A 13,895-nucleotide genomic window follows, 5' to 3' on the forward strand; every position below is an offset into this window, starting at 1 on the left:
ACCCAGCCAACTGTTAAATGTTGATCACTTGTCACATCCTCTCCCTCTCCTCATTTCATTAAGCAGCTCATTTCCCTGAGCACTCGCCATGACAGATGAGTTCACGGGAGGGGGGGCCGTCTCTGAGGGGCAGCTCATTAACCTTTGACATGAACTGCAGTCAGTTGAAGAGCAGCGCCTTGCTTTGAAATCTGCTGTCCTGTTGAACAGAGACATCATTAGCAGTTATCCTAAAATGGAAGCTCATGTTTTAACTTGTGTGCATATACAACATAATATGTTATTAAAGAGTGTGGGGGACTGACAGTAGCTTCCTTCTTTCATCACACAGCAGACGCAGCCAGCTAAAAGGGTGTGCAGAGTCCTGCCACAATAGCTGGCCTCACGCATGCCTTGTGCAACAGATGACAGTTTATGATTAAGCCCCACGCTGACGTGTGGCCGAGTGGCCTATCAGAGTGAGGATTTCTGCTCAGGCTTCTGCAGGGGCAGCTAATCAGGACCTGCGGCTGAATGGATTCATTCCAGTCACTCCCACTGGCTGTCACAGCAGATCTGTGCAACAGGGAGCTGCAGCTGAACCTCCTCTGTGCATGAAAACACTCTGCAAACATGGTGAGTACACAACCTCTCTACGGTGTGTGTGTGTGTGTGTGTGTGTGTGTGTGTGTGTGTGTGTGTGTGTGTGTGTGTGTGTGTGTGTTCAGTCTGCCACACTTGCTGCTTTACACACCTCACACACTTGTTGCCATTTAGTCACTCTCACGGTCTAAAACTCCTGTAGAGAGAAGGTTTTATGGCAGACCGAGGAATGCAGATACATTCGATACAAAGTATAATTCTGCAGGGTTAAGCACAACATGAGCACACTTCCCTGTTACTGTGTGTTTGCATTAACAGCATCTCCACATCTGGAGAGTGGAAGAGGTTGAAGCCAGTGGGCATTGTCTGCGTGCTGCCCGTCCGCTCTGCCGATAGAGCAGATAAGACTGTTGCTATGGTACCCGTTAATGTCACTGCTCTCTGGCCCTGACATCTGTTTGCTCGGGTTTGACCGCTCGTCTGGGGACAAAGCTCCTCAAAGGTCCCCTCTCGACTGTGCAATAGAAATGGGACATCTGATTGAGGAATGTTGTGAAATGTTGAAAGTGCAGTTTGGAGTCTGGGGTCACGCCAGCTGAATGAAAGCAGCAGAAGTCACTTTAAATCCATGTGACCCTGCATCATGTGTCCGGATTAGGAACCGAGTGACCAAAAGGGTGGGCCCCGCACCCCTCCCACCACCACAACATACCTTTGAACCAGCTAGTCTTTTGAACCAGGAATGCAGCCTCATTGTTTCCAGATGGGGGCCCGTGCAACCAATCAGAGTTTGTGTTCTGAAACTGCCCCTCTTCTCAGAGTTCTGCTACTTCTGCTCTTTCCTCCCAGGCTGGTAAAATTCAGAGTCTGACAGAGGAGGAGAGGGCCCACCTACTCCCCCTGCTACGCAACGCTCAGTGGGTGGAGGTTGTGGGACGGGACGCCATTTACAAAGAGTTTATTTTCAAAGACTTCAATCAGGTATCTGATGTCTCACTCACCAAATCCACATGAATAGCATCGACTGTATATTATGCTCATACACGACTGCATGATTTCTTTACCTTTTCAGGCTTTTGGTTTCATGTCCAGAGTGGCTTTGCAAGCAGAGAAGATGGACCATCACCCCGAGTGGTTCAACGTCTATAATAAGGTAAAATAGGACATTATGCAAAGCACAGCTGGCTTTCTTTATTAAAGAAGCGCACAATCTTGTGACTGAAGCTCCACATTCGTCAGTCTTTTAACTAACATTATCAACACAGACAGGACAAATCATGACAGGAAAGGGCTTTGTGCTCTTCTTGTCAGAGGAAAACATTGTTGTACTACATTTACCAGACAAAGAAGTGTCTATTTAATGACTGATGAGTTCCCTGCTCCATGTCCCGTGTTCCCACCAGGTCCAGATCACTCTCAGCACACATGACTGTGGGGGGCTGTCCCAGCGGGACATCACCTTGGCCACCTTCATCGACCAGGCATCGCTGATGTGAGCGGCACACTTCATCGGCTGCGCATGTATTCATTCCTCTGTCGTGACCTGCAAATCCAAACTATACTCACTTCCACCGAGTTGTGAAGCTGTAGTTACAAAACAATGTGTTTTCAAAAATATGTTGTCTGTTTTGCACGTGATGAAGAGATAATGAACCAAAGGTAAAACAACATATATGTTTACACATTAGAGATCTCAAGTAATTTCTCAGCAAACGTTGGAGATAACATTCATGGTGCATTCGTCCCTTTGTAACGACTGGGGTCTGATGTGACTGTTTTTGTACTTCCCTGTCAGTAAAGGCTATTTCCTGTCAAACTTTTCTTGTCATAACTAAAAAAAAAAGAAACGACCAGAAAATGATCTCATCAGACTGAATACATTTTATTGAAAACATAACAGGCCATCTGCTGGGGTCAACTAAGAGCGACTGTGTTAACTAGCCAGAGGGTTAACTGTGTTTGCTCTGGATCACGTTCAGCCGGCAGGTGCTTCCTGACTCCAACATGCACTCTGATCTTTAGACGGTGTACATTCCGAACCTGACATGGTCAATATGGGTCAAAAACACTCATTACAATGGTTATCAAGGCTTCTGGCTTTATCACAAACAGAATGAAACATTTAAAAGACTGATATGCGGTTATATTTGTTTGCATTATAAGTAAAGCTGTTTGTGTGTTAATTAGTCCATGTTTGAAAGACCAGCGGGGCTCAACGATGTTGCGGTTATGAAGCCAAATCCCTGAGGATCTTGGAGAGAAAATCTGCTCTGATGTCACAAGTTCAAACCCCTGAAGGCACAGAGGTGAACGCTCATTATTGCTACACAACATCACCGTTTAGTTTTCCTCCGTTACAGTTCGTAGTCACAGGAATTTGCATTAAAACGGTTTTTATTCAAAAGAGCCATTCAATCGTCACATGATATTTCTCCAAAGCAAACAGGATGAGTCAGGATTGAAACAGTCTTCTTTTCTTTGTGCATGGGTAAGGGTTTCCACTGGGCACAGTATTGGAGGAAGGCTGCGTGGACACATGATGGTATTAGCTTTAAATTGCTGGTCTTTTCACCAGGCACTGAACCCCAAATCTGAATACATTCATGTCTAATCTCTTTAAAACTGCTCAGCATGTAAAAACAAGAACTGAAAAACACAAAACGCTCACAAATTAAAGTGATCAAAAAACACCCAGTGGTCACACAAATGGTTAAATTACACTAACAAGGCCGATAAGCCGCCATTAAATACGATGCTTCTAATGACTTCTCTTAAACAGTTATAGTAGAGCATTCCCCGCCATTTCACTTCAAAAAGGAAAAGTTACATATTGCACAAACATGGAATTCATCTAATGGAAATACACAGTTTCAACAAGCAATATTAGGAAAGCACATGAGAGAAAGAGACCAAGACACGTCGCTTTGGTGTTACACAATGCACCGTTACGCTGTCAACCTGTTAGTAGAGTTGTAAATATCCTGCTGAATGGATATTTACCGAAATAGAGCCACATTCAGGCCGGGCGGAGTGGGCTTCTCCCAACAAAACTATGGAATCTGTCAGTCTGTGGATCAGAAACCTCCATCACAGTGGATCCGTTTCCTTTCAGGATATCCAAAAACCCTTTCATACCGGTTTGTTAAAGGTTCGTTTCAGTGGATGAATGAATGGCCTATGCCTTGAGTAGAAACTGAGGTAGATTGAATTAGGAGACGAATAATTCAAACAAGTGGTACACAGGTGACTCTACGCAGGACATATTGAGCGTCTGCTTCTCGAGTTGGAAACCGCCTTCAGTCTGGATTGTTAAAATATGTTGAATTTCATTGCTTAAACTTCACAAGCCAGCTACTGAGCGGAAGAACCAAATAGGAAGAACAATTACATATAACCATAGTGGTTTCTACTTGCCGCTTTACACTATATGCATGGCCTGGTTACAAGTTCTCCCTTATTTCAATTTATAAAAAAAAGACTATTTCATTGAATATTAATGATATTAAAAGCTCCCACTATACAAGTCTCTCCCCCCCCGCCGTCTACAAATCCCACCACTGCAGATGGTCCACGAATGCAGACTTAAAACAAAATGAACGTCATCACACGAAGTGCTAACAAACACGGACATGCATGTTCATGCTACCAGACGAAGCCCTGCTATAACACCAGAGCAGTTGTTTCAAGTGATTCACAGATTAACCTGATTTGGTTTTGCAGGGCATTGCAGTGCTTTTACAATTAAAAATAAAACGCATCCTTCTAGATAACTATGACATGATGATGATGATAACTTTCACCGTCGTCAGGCCTCCACAAACCCAGTCAGTCTGAAGCAGTACCGCCGCTCTCATGCTAGAGGGCAGCACAGCGTTTCTAACCGGCCTTCAGTGGTCTGTGTTTTTGCTGAGTCATGACAGATGGTGAAGCGGTGATGGAAACGAGCTGAAATGTTCCGGCAGTAAAAAAGGAATGGTTTTGCTATGTAAATTGATTGAGATTATGACAGACATACGCATTTAGGAAAAGCTGGAATTGAAATGAACTTTTCAAACAAATAAAGTAAACAAACACACACGCGCGCGCACACACACACACTCACACTTCCACTACATTAATAAAAATCTAATGAAAAGACCAAAATTCGTTTGGAACCAGTCATTTCTTCTCTGTGCCACTTAGGCACAATGTTACAAGCGATAATAAATGACGATGGCTTGTGCTTCAGAGATCTTTGCAGATTTTTCAGTATGGTGTAGGTGTGCAAGGTAAGGCAACCGTCGGGCCATTAGCTCAGGGGCTCCGGGAGGAGGCGGGCGGGTTTCCCTGCGTGCGGAGGGGTCGGGCCAGGCGGGCCCGGTCCGGCTTCAGTGGGCTTTGCCGTTGCCGTTCATGTGGCTGGTGTTTGCCTTGGACACCTCAGTGCTGTAGAGACAGTCCAGGAAACCTCGAGAGATCTCCGTCACCATGGATCTGTCTGGGATGGACTGGGCCATGCCGTAGATCGCTCCCTGAAAACAACACGAGGACAAGAATGAGTTAACGAGCGCGCAGTACTGAAAGAAACACGCACCAGGTGTCCAGTCTGTGATTTACGGCCATTTCAGGAAATATTTGATGATTTAGGTTTCTAATAAAAGTGCGTTGGCTACATGCACTTCTTTTCATGTTTTCTTACATTTCCCAGCATACCTTTCAACAACCCCAAGAGGACACAGTTTGTCTGAGCTGTATACATATACCAAGGATGGAAAGCAATTGTGTTGTTGGACCCCGTCGGCTCCCCATTAGACTAAATCAAGACAGCTGAGCCTCAGTAATGTAAAAACTAAAAGGTTTAGCGCATATGTAGTACTGTAATCTCAGGATTTCTATTTTCTGTAGGATTTTGCTTCATGTATCGTGGAAGCATTATTCAGCTGAAAGGTGACGCTTCATTCTTGGGTGTGCTCCTAACGACAAATCTGCTTTGTGCCAGCTGGGTGGAGTTTCCACTCCATTTAAAATTGACACGAAAACAGCACGTGCCGCTTGTGTCAACTTGAAATCGACAGCTTGTGCAGCAGAAAAACAAAATGCCACGTGTACCAACAGCCTGGTAAACAATGGAGACTGACGAACATATTTCACATGGTTTGTCACGCCAAATTAAATTTGTACTCTCTTGGCTCAATGACAGATGCAAAGGTTGAGTACACACTCAAATCATGTACTGTATTGTATATTCAGTGTATGAATGCAACGTGTAAGAGTGAGTGTTTTTTTTTTTTTTCTGTGTGTGTGTGTGTGTGTGTGTGTGTGTGTGTGTGTGTGTGTGTGTGTGTGTGTGTGTGTGTGTGTGTGTGTGTGTGTGAGCTCACCATTCCTGTGGTTTTCTCTTTGGGGTTCTTCATGATGATGGCCACCTGCTCTTTGACATCACGGATAAACCGATCAGCGACGCCCGACTGCGTGTGCAGAACTGTGCAACAAATGTGGATGCTGTGAAGAAGAACGTCACACCATTAACATTACACTCCTGACTATTAACGATAATACTTAAAAAGAGAAGTTCTTGAATATATGTACCTTGAGGGGTACTGCAGTGTGTTCAGATTCCAGCCCTTTGACGTCAGCGCATTAGACAGACGGAAAATATCAAAAACATCTGAGCCTATTGCCACCACCGACACCTCTGGCTCCCCGAACACAAACACACCATTTATCTTGTTGATTCTGCCACAAGAAGAAGAAAAAAAGATGTTAATGCTGCGGGTGATCATTTTAAGTTCTTTGTAACACATCTCTGCTTTGGTGTCAATAAGCGCATGCGTCTTACTCTTTTTGGATTTTGCGCGCCGTGCTGATGATCTTCTTGGTGGCGTCGATGTATCCGTCCTCCCCCATGTGCATCATGGTTGCCCAGCAGGCGGCGATGATTCCTCCGGGCCTGGAGCCGGCAACAGAGGGCGAGGCATAGATTCCCCCCTGCCAGTCTGGAGCTACAAAGTACTGGTAGTGGCGGTACTTTTTATCACTGTAGAGGATCACTGAGGAACCTTTGGGGGCGTAGCCGTACTGGAGGGAAACGTAGTGGCAGACAATGGAGCATTAAAAAAGTATGGCCGGGAGCCAACAATTGGAATTCTTCGCTTTACACACAGCACAATTACTATTTCCAGATTTGTTGGTAGATATCGTAACTTTCTTTGTATTCTTTAAGTTTGGAAATCAACAAAACGAGAAGTAATTGATTTGAAGGGAATACAAAACCACTCCTTACCTTGTGGGTGTCAGCAGAGATGCTGGTAACACCTTTTACCCTGAAGTCGAACGGGGCGAGTGGGTACCCGGCCTTGGCCATGAAGACGATGAGAAAACCTCCCAGACAGGCATCCACGTGCAGCGGGAGGTTGTAGCGCACAGCCAGCTGGAACACACCGGGGGGGGGAAAGTGTCAGAGATCTCACTTCCTCGTTTTCATTTCAGAGGGGAAGGGGTTTCAATTCTGACCTTGGCTACTTCCTCAACGGGATCTATGATTCCATGAGGAAACTGAGGCGTCGAGCACACGAGCATGGCGGTGTTCTTGTTGATGGCTCTCTTCATAGCCTTGAGACGGAGGAAAACAACATGAGAACAACTCCAGCCTGAAGGAGAGCAGTCAGTCAGCAAACACACGGCCGCCTGCGTCTACTGGACTCTCACCTTCACATCGACTTTCATGCTGTTCTTGTCGAGGGGAACGTGAACGAGCTTCATCCCGAAGTAGTGCGCCGCTTTGTCGAAGGCAGCGTGGACGCTCACAGGCGCAAGACTACAAAAAGTAGACAAACAAAAAACACAAAGATAATGTTAGAAAATGCAGTAAACAACAAGCCTTACAAATGTATTGTATTCATGGCCATGAGTGCAGTACCGCCACATCATGTAGTTCAAGGTCGACCATTTACATGAGATGAGATACATTTTATATTTTGGTGTAACTACTGGATGAAGTTGGCAAAATTAATGCAACATATCACAACTCCATTGGCTTCTTTTCCTAGCGAAGATTTGTCTTCTGGGGAATTTCACAATAGAAATCAGAAGACCGTGCACCACTGCAGAAATTAATAACTCTATACCACTGAAATACTTCACATATTGGCTGAGAAACAAGCATAAAACCTTTCTAGAAGAAATGGCGACCTTTTATAGATCATATGAAAGACACTCCTCTGAGCCTGATTGTGTGAATGTACTTTTATGACGTAATCAGGTTTTATCATGCTACAATAGAAAAAGTCAGACTACCCATGAATGATCCCAAACCTGATTAACTGTTGTACAAACTGAAATCACTCATTAACCATGCCTAATAAAGCTTGTCTTACATTTCAGGGTATTTCACACCACGTTCATACGCCATGTCTCTGTAAGCCTTGCAGGCCATCAGGATGCTCTCCGTTCCTCCTGAAGTAACCTGGCAAAGATGCAGAGAGTTTTAAATGCTCTGGACCCGTCCATCCTTAGCTTATCGCACAATCTGTGGGCTGAATTATGATATCTGACTGTGCCACAGGAGTTCGGTCCACCGCGGAAGAGTGTGCAAGCCATTCTGACCACCTCTGCCTCCATCTTTCTCACGCCAGGAAAGATGTCTGGGTGGAGTGGGTTGCTCCATGCAAAATCTCCATATACCTGGGATCAAAAGGGAAGGGGGGGAAAGGGGGACAAAAGAAGTTGAACTCAAAATATTTACTGTGACACACAAAGCAAGGTGCCAATAGTCTCAAACAGTAGCTGTTGATTCAAAACAAATACCAAAAAAAAAAGAGACAAAAAAATGAGTCGGCCTTGCTTACTGTAGCAAAAAACAAAATGTATTCAAGTTCAACCATGACTCTTTGTGCTTGGAATTCCAAAGCCCAGAGATGTAGAGTACAAAGATGCATACCTTCACCAGGAGATTGGTCAGTGATTCATCACCCCAGTACACGGCCCCCGAAACACAGCCTTTCTCCCACTGCACCTCATCTGCAACCACATAAGACGTTTATTTATATTCAATACAGGGAGGGAAAAAGGGCCACGCTCTTTGTGATCGGCATCGAAGACGGGCAAGACCCTTCAGGAAGTCAGTCATACGGATAATGAAGCTCGGGAATGAATGATGACTTACTCAGAGTCTCGTACTCTCTGATTTTGTCCAGCACTTGGCTCTGAGAGAGGCCTTTAGAGGGCAGCTGTTTAGTGTAGCTCATCCCCTCCTTCAAAGTGCACAGACTGGCAGACATGTCATCCAAAGCCTTGTTGAGCTGGCTCTGGATCTGTCGTAACGAGAGGGTCGACGTTACTTTACAGGTGTCGACTTTCTCTGGGTGCAGTACAAAACAACAGTGAAGCAAAGTATGTCCTTCCCTACAACGGGGGATGGTGAAGGCAAATGTGTCTCAGAGCGAACTTGACAACACATCCACTCTACTGTCAACACTTTGTGTTAGTTTTTGGATAAAGCCTGAGACTGAGCTCTCTTCATTACCAACTGTTATCACCAGAGCATGACGTTAAGTGTGTTAAAGTTCTGAACCCCCCCCCCCTCTCCCTTCCCCCTCCCCTCCCCTCCCTTCCCTTCCCTTCTTCCCCACCCTCGCGTGATTTGCTCAGTCATCCAAGAGTGACTCATAAAAAGAGTCTGAGACTCCGAAGTCGGAGCACATCTGCTGGGAAAAGAAGGAACCCCGTTCACCACTGATACTTACTGTTGCGCCAACGTAGGGTATTTTTCTGATGAGACGAAAGCACAGCTTCTTGATTCGGGACGGGAGACCTGTTGGGGAAAAAAAATGAACAAAAACACACAAGGCAGCAGCTGTGGTGAAAGGCTGGCACACACATACAACCGCAGACATTAAACAGCTGACTCTGACCTCAGAAATCACACGTCAAGACAAGACGTGGTCTATGACGATCAGAGCCGTGTTACACAAGGCACCCTGAAAGGGCCGGACACATGCAGCTTCCTTTGAGAAGCCTCACTGGGGAACGTTAACCCTCAAAGAGTCGACAAGGAGGAGCTGGCCTTGTTGGAATTCAACCACTGATTGATTGATGGTGAGATAGAAAGCAGATCTAGAAAGTCTTGTTGATCGAAGGTATTTACAAAGTCAAACAAACTAGAGGAACAAGAACTGTAGGAGAAGAGTATCGGGGAAACTTCATTTAAAGTCATTAACTTAATTGCTCCGGTGATATTTTTGAGACCTAACACAGTAGATCAGCAGTAGACCGGTTAACATTTCTGAGAATATGACTGAATTACAGTATTACAAGCTGAAGAGATTTTTTTTCCCGCTCTATGCGCTACCGTGTCCGATTTAATCCCCCTACTTTACACCCATGGGTCACGTGAGATAGATTACTTTCTTGCTGGAAGAGGAAGCCTTTGATCCAGACCGCTCCCAGTGTGGTGATGACCGTCACTCCGACGATCTGCCACGGCTCCAGGTCCGCGCAGCGCGAGTTGACCTGCCGCCGGCCCTCCTCCAGGTACAGCAGGACCATCTCCTTGTACACCTCCAGGGCAGTCTGGACACAGAGACGCGTACATGCGTTAGCTACAGTACGCTACGCTCGTCTGAAGAGCACAAGAAACTAACTTCACGTAGACATCTGTTACTAATTTGTTTTCCTTCTCTGAATATGTCCATATGAGGAAGTGAAGGGTTGAATAATCTGTGTTGATGACAGTTGTTGACAGATTTCTTGAGACCAGCTGCCTGTCTCGTGTACCTGTATTTCAGTATCAATGTATCAATGTGAAGATATACAGACATTCGATTACAATAATACTCCAGCATATCATCTCATAAAAAACATGGCATTTCTATACATACTATGCTGCTAATTGAAAAGTCCACGTAGAATTGTTCAGAACCAAAGAGAGATTTGTCTTGAATTCAAAACACACACGCGCCATGAAACAGAAAGAATACTCCCAACAACTCACTATGAAGAAAAAGTGACCTAGTAGCTATTAAAAAAAAAGGCAAGTAACGAATTTTCCTGATTCCCACGACACCTGAGTCCTGAATGCAAGTACTTACAGCAGAAGACATTGTCGGACCTACAGAGTGCAGCTTCCCCCTCACACTAACGCCTTCAGCCACCCCTTTCCTTCTCCAGGTGAGAGTGAGAGAGCGCTCTCAGCTGCACTGACGACTATCTCCAGACTCCTCCCAGCACCAGACCCACAAAAACAACTTATCCAACCAGCGGAGGAGGGCATGTTTGGCAATCAACCATGATCAGACTTGACAGGAAGTCTGCCTTGAAATAGACAGAACTCTAAAAATATATTTTGTACAACAAGTTCCAAGCCTGATCACTCAATAAACGCTGCGATATTTGTTGTCGATCAGAATGGGAAGTTTTCACAGCCTGAGAAGATTGAACGAAGTCGTAATCACTAAATTGACCCTGTGAATGTTATTTCATAAGTTTAGTGAAATTATCGTTCCAATATCTCTCCCCACTGGTGGTTTTATGACACAATATCAAGCGGTTTGATAACGTGGGCCCTCAGACACAATCAGATGGAGGAAAGCTTAAGGTTCAAAAGACATTATGTTGAGTAATCCAAGTCTGACACAAACATGCCGTAACAGCACATTTCTTTGAGCTATTGAAACACTGCGTTCATTGTTTGATCCAAAGCATTATCCGCTCACAGGGAAATTTCCGACATTCAGAGTTTCATGTAGAGAACATCAAGTTGTTTGAAGTGAGTGAAGCTTTAATGGAGTTCGCCACAACCCCTCCAGCCCAGAATACAGCCGTCACACCTGCCTGTTTGGAGAACATGCTCTTATACAGGTTTGGCCTGATCAGCTGCATAGAACCAGACAGGACGCACTGGAGGAGGAAAATAGAATCCATTAACATGTGCGTGACTGGGAGGCTCGACTCGAGTTGCCGTGGGGATCGTGTTTGAACGGGCAGGTACGATTGCTGGCAATCGCTGACACGCATCCGTCATAAAGACAAGATTAAGACGCCGTTATCTAAATTGTCAGTGCAAAAGGCAAGTCGGGTCCCTTTAAAATACAGGCCTCTCTCTCTCTGGCCGTTATCCAACACACTTTTCGGTCTAGATTTTTTTCGCCTTCATGTCCCCCCCCTCCCACGCTCCCCGGACCATTCAATGCAATCTTTGCCTCAGGAAAACACATACGGAGTCCAGACAAAAGACACTTGGACAAGTGTCGTCCGACTCATTGTTGAGCCGTGGACGCCCATTCCTTTGCTGCTCCCCCCCCCCCCACCCCTCGCACGGCATTTGACTATTCTGTAAGGAGAGCTTTTGTTGTCTCAGAGAGGAGGTCATGTTCTCATGGAAATGTACCGGGTGGTGTGAGGTGGCTGCTCCTGGATACATCAAGGGAAAACACCCTGCGAGGCACAACATCACGAAAAGCTTTTAGTCAAACAGAGATCAAGAATAATTACAGCTGTGGTATTTTCCTCAACTGGATACAGAGCTTCACGTGACGAGAACTGACACTTAGGCCAAAGTTTTTTTGGGTGACTTCTTCTTTCTGTTCCTTGAATTGATCAGATGGAGTCCAGCCTGTGACGGATGGCTCATGCCCTACTGACAAGCAGATATGTGACAGCCGAGATGCCCCCTAGTGCCGAGTCCTCTGTCTAATGTCTGCTGACCACAAAACTTGATTCTGCTCCTTTAAGGGGAAAAAAAAAAAACACAAATCTTAACAGCTCTTTGGTGGCTTGCTCAGAGTAATGCTTTGTTTAAGCTTCCTGCGGGTTTCAGTTGAACAGGATTTATAATGTTAAAGCAGTGGCTGTGGTAGAAACAATAGGAAAGGAGCTGGACATCTTACAAACAGACACCACAAATAAGAAATTAATCGTTCAGCTCAATAGAAGCATTAAGGTGAAGTCACGTGGCTGCCTTGTACTTCCCTTTATTGTGTTGTTTAGGAGTTGGGGAAACATAATAAGGGGTCAACTTCTGTAAAGTGTTCAATTTCAGGAGCCAAAAGGAGTCAATGTCGGTTATAGGCTTCTATAACCGACATTGACTCCCATAAATCTGTGACGAGGGGCTTCGACATGAGGAGTCACCATCAAACACACCGTCTGTGGACTTGGGACATCCCTGTGAGCAAAACAAGCCACTTTACTATTGATAAACAAGTCTTGTCCTCTTCACGCGTCTGGCAGCAGCGCCGCCACCGTCCGTGTGTCACACTGTGTGTCATTTGGAGAAAAGAAAACGACAAGATAAAAGTGACGCGACACCTACCCACACGTCCATGTTGTCGACCGAAAGTCCTCTTTTCGTGTCCGCCTCTCGGGAAAGTCACCTCCAGCCGCCTGCGTTGAGTCTCCGGCTCTTGTCTACATGCTACCACCGTAAAACGGCCTCAAGCTAACCCTGATTCAGGAAGTCTGCAGCCCGAGAAGCTGCGCGCGCTCCCGAGCGAGAGGAGATCTGACAACGACGATGACGTGAGAGATCGGCGTCCGCGGCGCGCCGCATGCGTTGCAGATCTACTTTTTGACAAAGGGAGGAGGAGGACGCAGCTGCGCCGCACGTTTTGACTCCCGCAACTGAGTCGTGTTAGCGAAGAGCTGATGCTGCGTTCTAATGCTCTTCGTAAACTCCAGCCCCCAGTCATGTCAGCGCACTCAATACATATGAAAAATAAATCACAAATACAACATAACTAGACCGGGCACAGAACAACACTTTTCAACTACCATGTTTTTGTACGTTTTTTTTGTTTGTACGTTTTGTTTATGCACATAATGCCTCGGTCCTATATGAAAGCATGTATATCACCGTTTCATGAGCTTACAAAAACATACTTTTTTTCCATCTTTGTGACCGACGTGTTATTAGTTTAGAAAGTATAACAATTAGCTTTGAGATTCATGTTTTTTACTGGACGCCTCTGGTTAACACACACAACTGCCTTAATTCTGCAGTATTGTATTATTATTATTATTATTATTATTATTATTATTATTATTTATTGGTCTCAAAGTAGTGAAAGCAATATTGGAACCAGACTTCCACATATTGCTAAACCCTTATAGTCGCAGAAAACAACCTACATGGGTGGTGGTGGGGTGGTGTGTGTGTGAAATGGATGTTTGTGTGAACCAGGCGCTGTTTCAAACAAAACAAAAGTGACGACTGAATTGACAGCCATGTATTTTCAACGACCTGCATTATGAAAATGGCTGCTTTTGTAGCACACTCAAAATCTACAACTGTGTCGGGTCGTTCACCTTTATTCTACTTTATAGTTGCCATATTTCCG

General features: G+C 45.2%; 2 protein-coding genes across 2 annotated transcripts; one reads left to right on the forward strand and one right to left on the reverse strand.

Annotated features, from left to right (window-relative positions):
• The first annotated feature begins 548 nt into the window (after positions 1–548).
• Positions 549–2,401, forward strand: pcbd1 (pterin-4 alpha-carbinolamine dehydratase/dimerization cofactor of hepatocyte nuclear factor 1 alpha). Its single transcript, XM_079229867.1, has 4 exons — positions 549–615; positions 1,432–1,563; positions 1,655–1,735; positions 1,986–2,401. The coding sequence occupies exons 1-4, from the start codon at positions 613–615 to the stop codon at positions 2,076–2,078; spliced, it is 309 nt and encodes a 102-aa protein (XP_079085993.1). The 5' UTR covers positions 549–612; the 3' UTR covers positions 2,079–2,401.
• Positions 2,402–2,448: 47 nt separating this feature from the next.
• On the reverse strand, positions 2,449–12,952 carry sgpl1 (sphingosine-1-phosphate lyase 1). The gene is made up of 14 exons (XM_079229866.1): positions 12,872–12,952; positions 9,966–10,131; positions 9,306–9,373; positions 8,726–8,873; positions 8,501–8,580; positions 8,116–8,244; positions 7,938–8,026; positions 7,270–7,378; positions 7,075–7,173; positions 6,845–6,991; positions 6,401–6,639; positions 6,151–6,297; positions 5,943–6,063; positions 2,449–5,093 (listed from the first exon to the last, which is right to left on the reverse strand). Exons 1-14 carry the CDS (start codon positions 12,881–12,883, stop codon positions 4,950–4,952), a joined length of 1,698 nt encoding a protein of 565 aa, XP_079085992.1. The 5' UTR covers positions 12,884–12,952; the 3' UTR covers positions 2,449–4,949.
• Positions 12,953–13,895: the final 943 nt, after the last annotated feature.

Source organism: Taurulus bubalis, assembly GCF_910589615.1.
Source record: "Taurulus bubalis genome assembly, chromosome: 14".
Taxonomy (NCBI): Eukaryota; Metazoa; Chordata; class Actinopteri; order Perciformes; family Cottidae; genus Taurulus; species Taurulus bubalis.

Coding starts and splice junctions, on each gene's coding strand:
- sgpl1 (XM_079229866.1), bottom strand. Junction 8,027..8,115: donor GACCGAACTCCTGTGGCACA/GTCAGATATCAT, acceptor CATCTTTGCCAG/GTTACTTCAGGAGGAACGGA. Junction 6,640..6,844: donor TCTCTGCTGACACCCACAAG/GTAAGGAGTGGT, acceptor GTTTCCCTCCAG/TACGGCTACGCCCCCAAAGG.
- pcbd1 (XM_079229867.1), top strand. Junction 1,564..1,654: donor TTTTCAAAGACTTCAATCAG/GTATCTGATGTC, acceptor TTACCTTTTCAG/GCTTTTGGTTTCATGTCCAG. Junction 1,736..1,985: donor GGTTCAACGTCTATAATAAG/GTAAAATAGGAC, acceptor TGTTCCCACCAG/GTCCAGATCACTCTCAGCAC.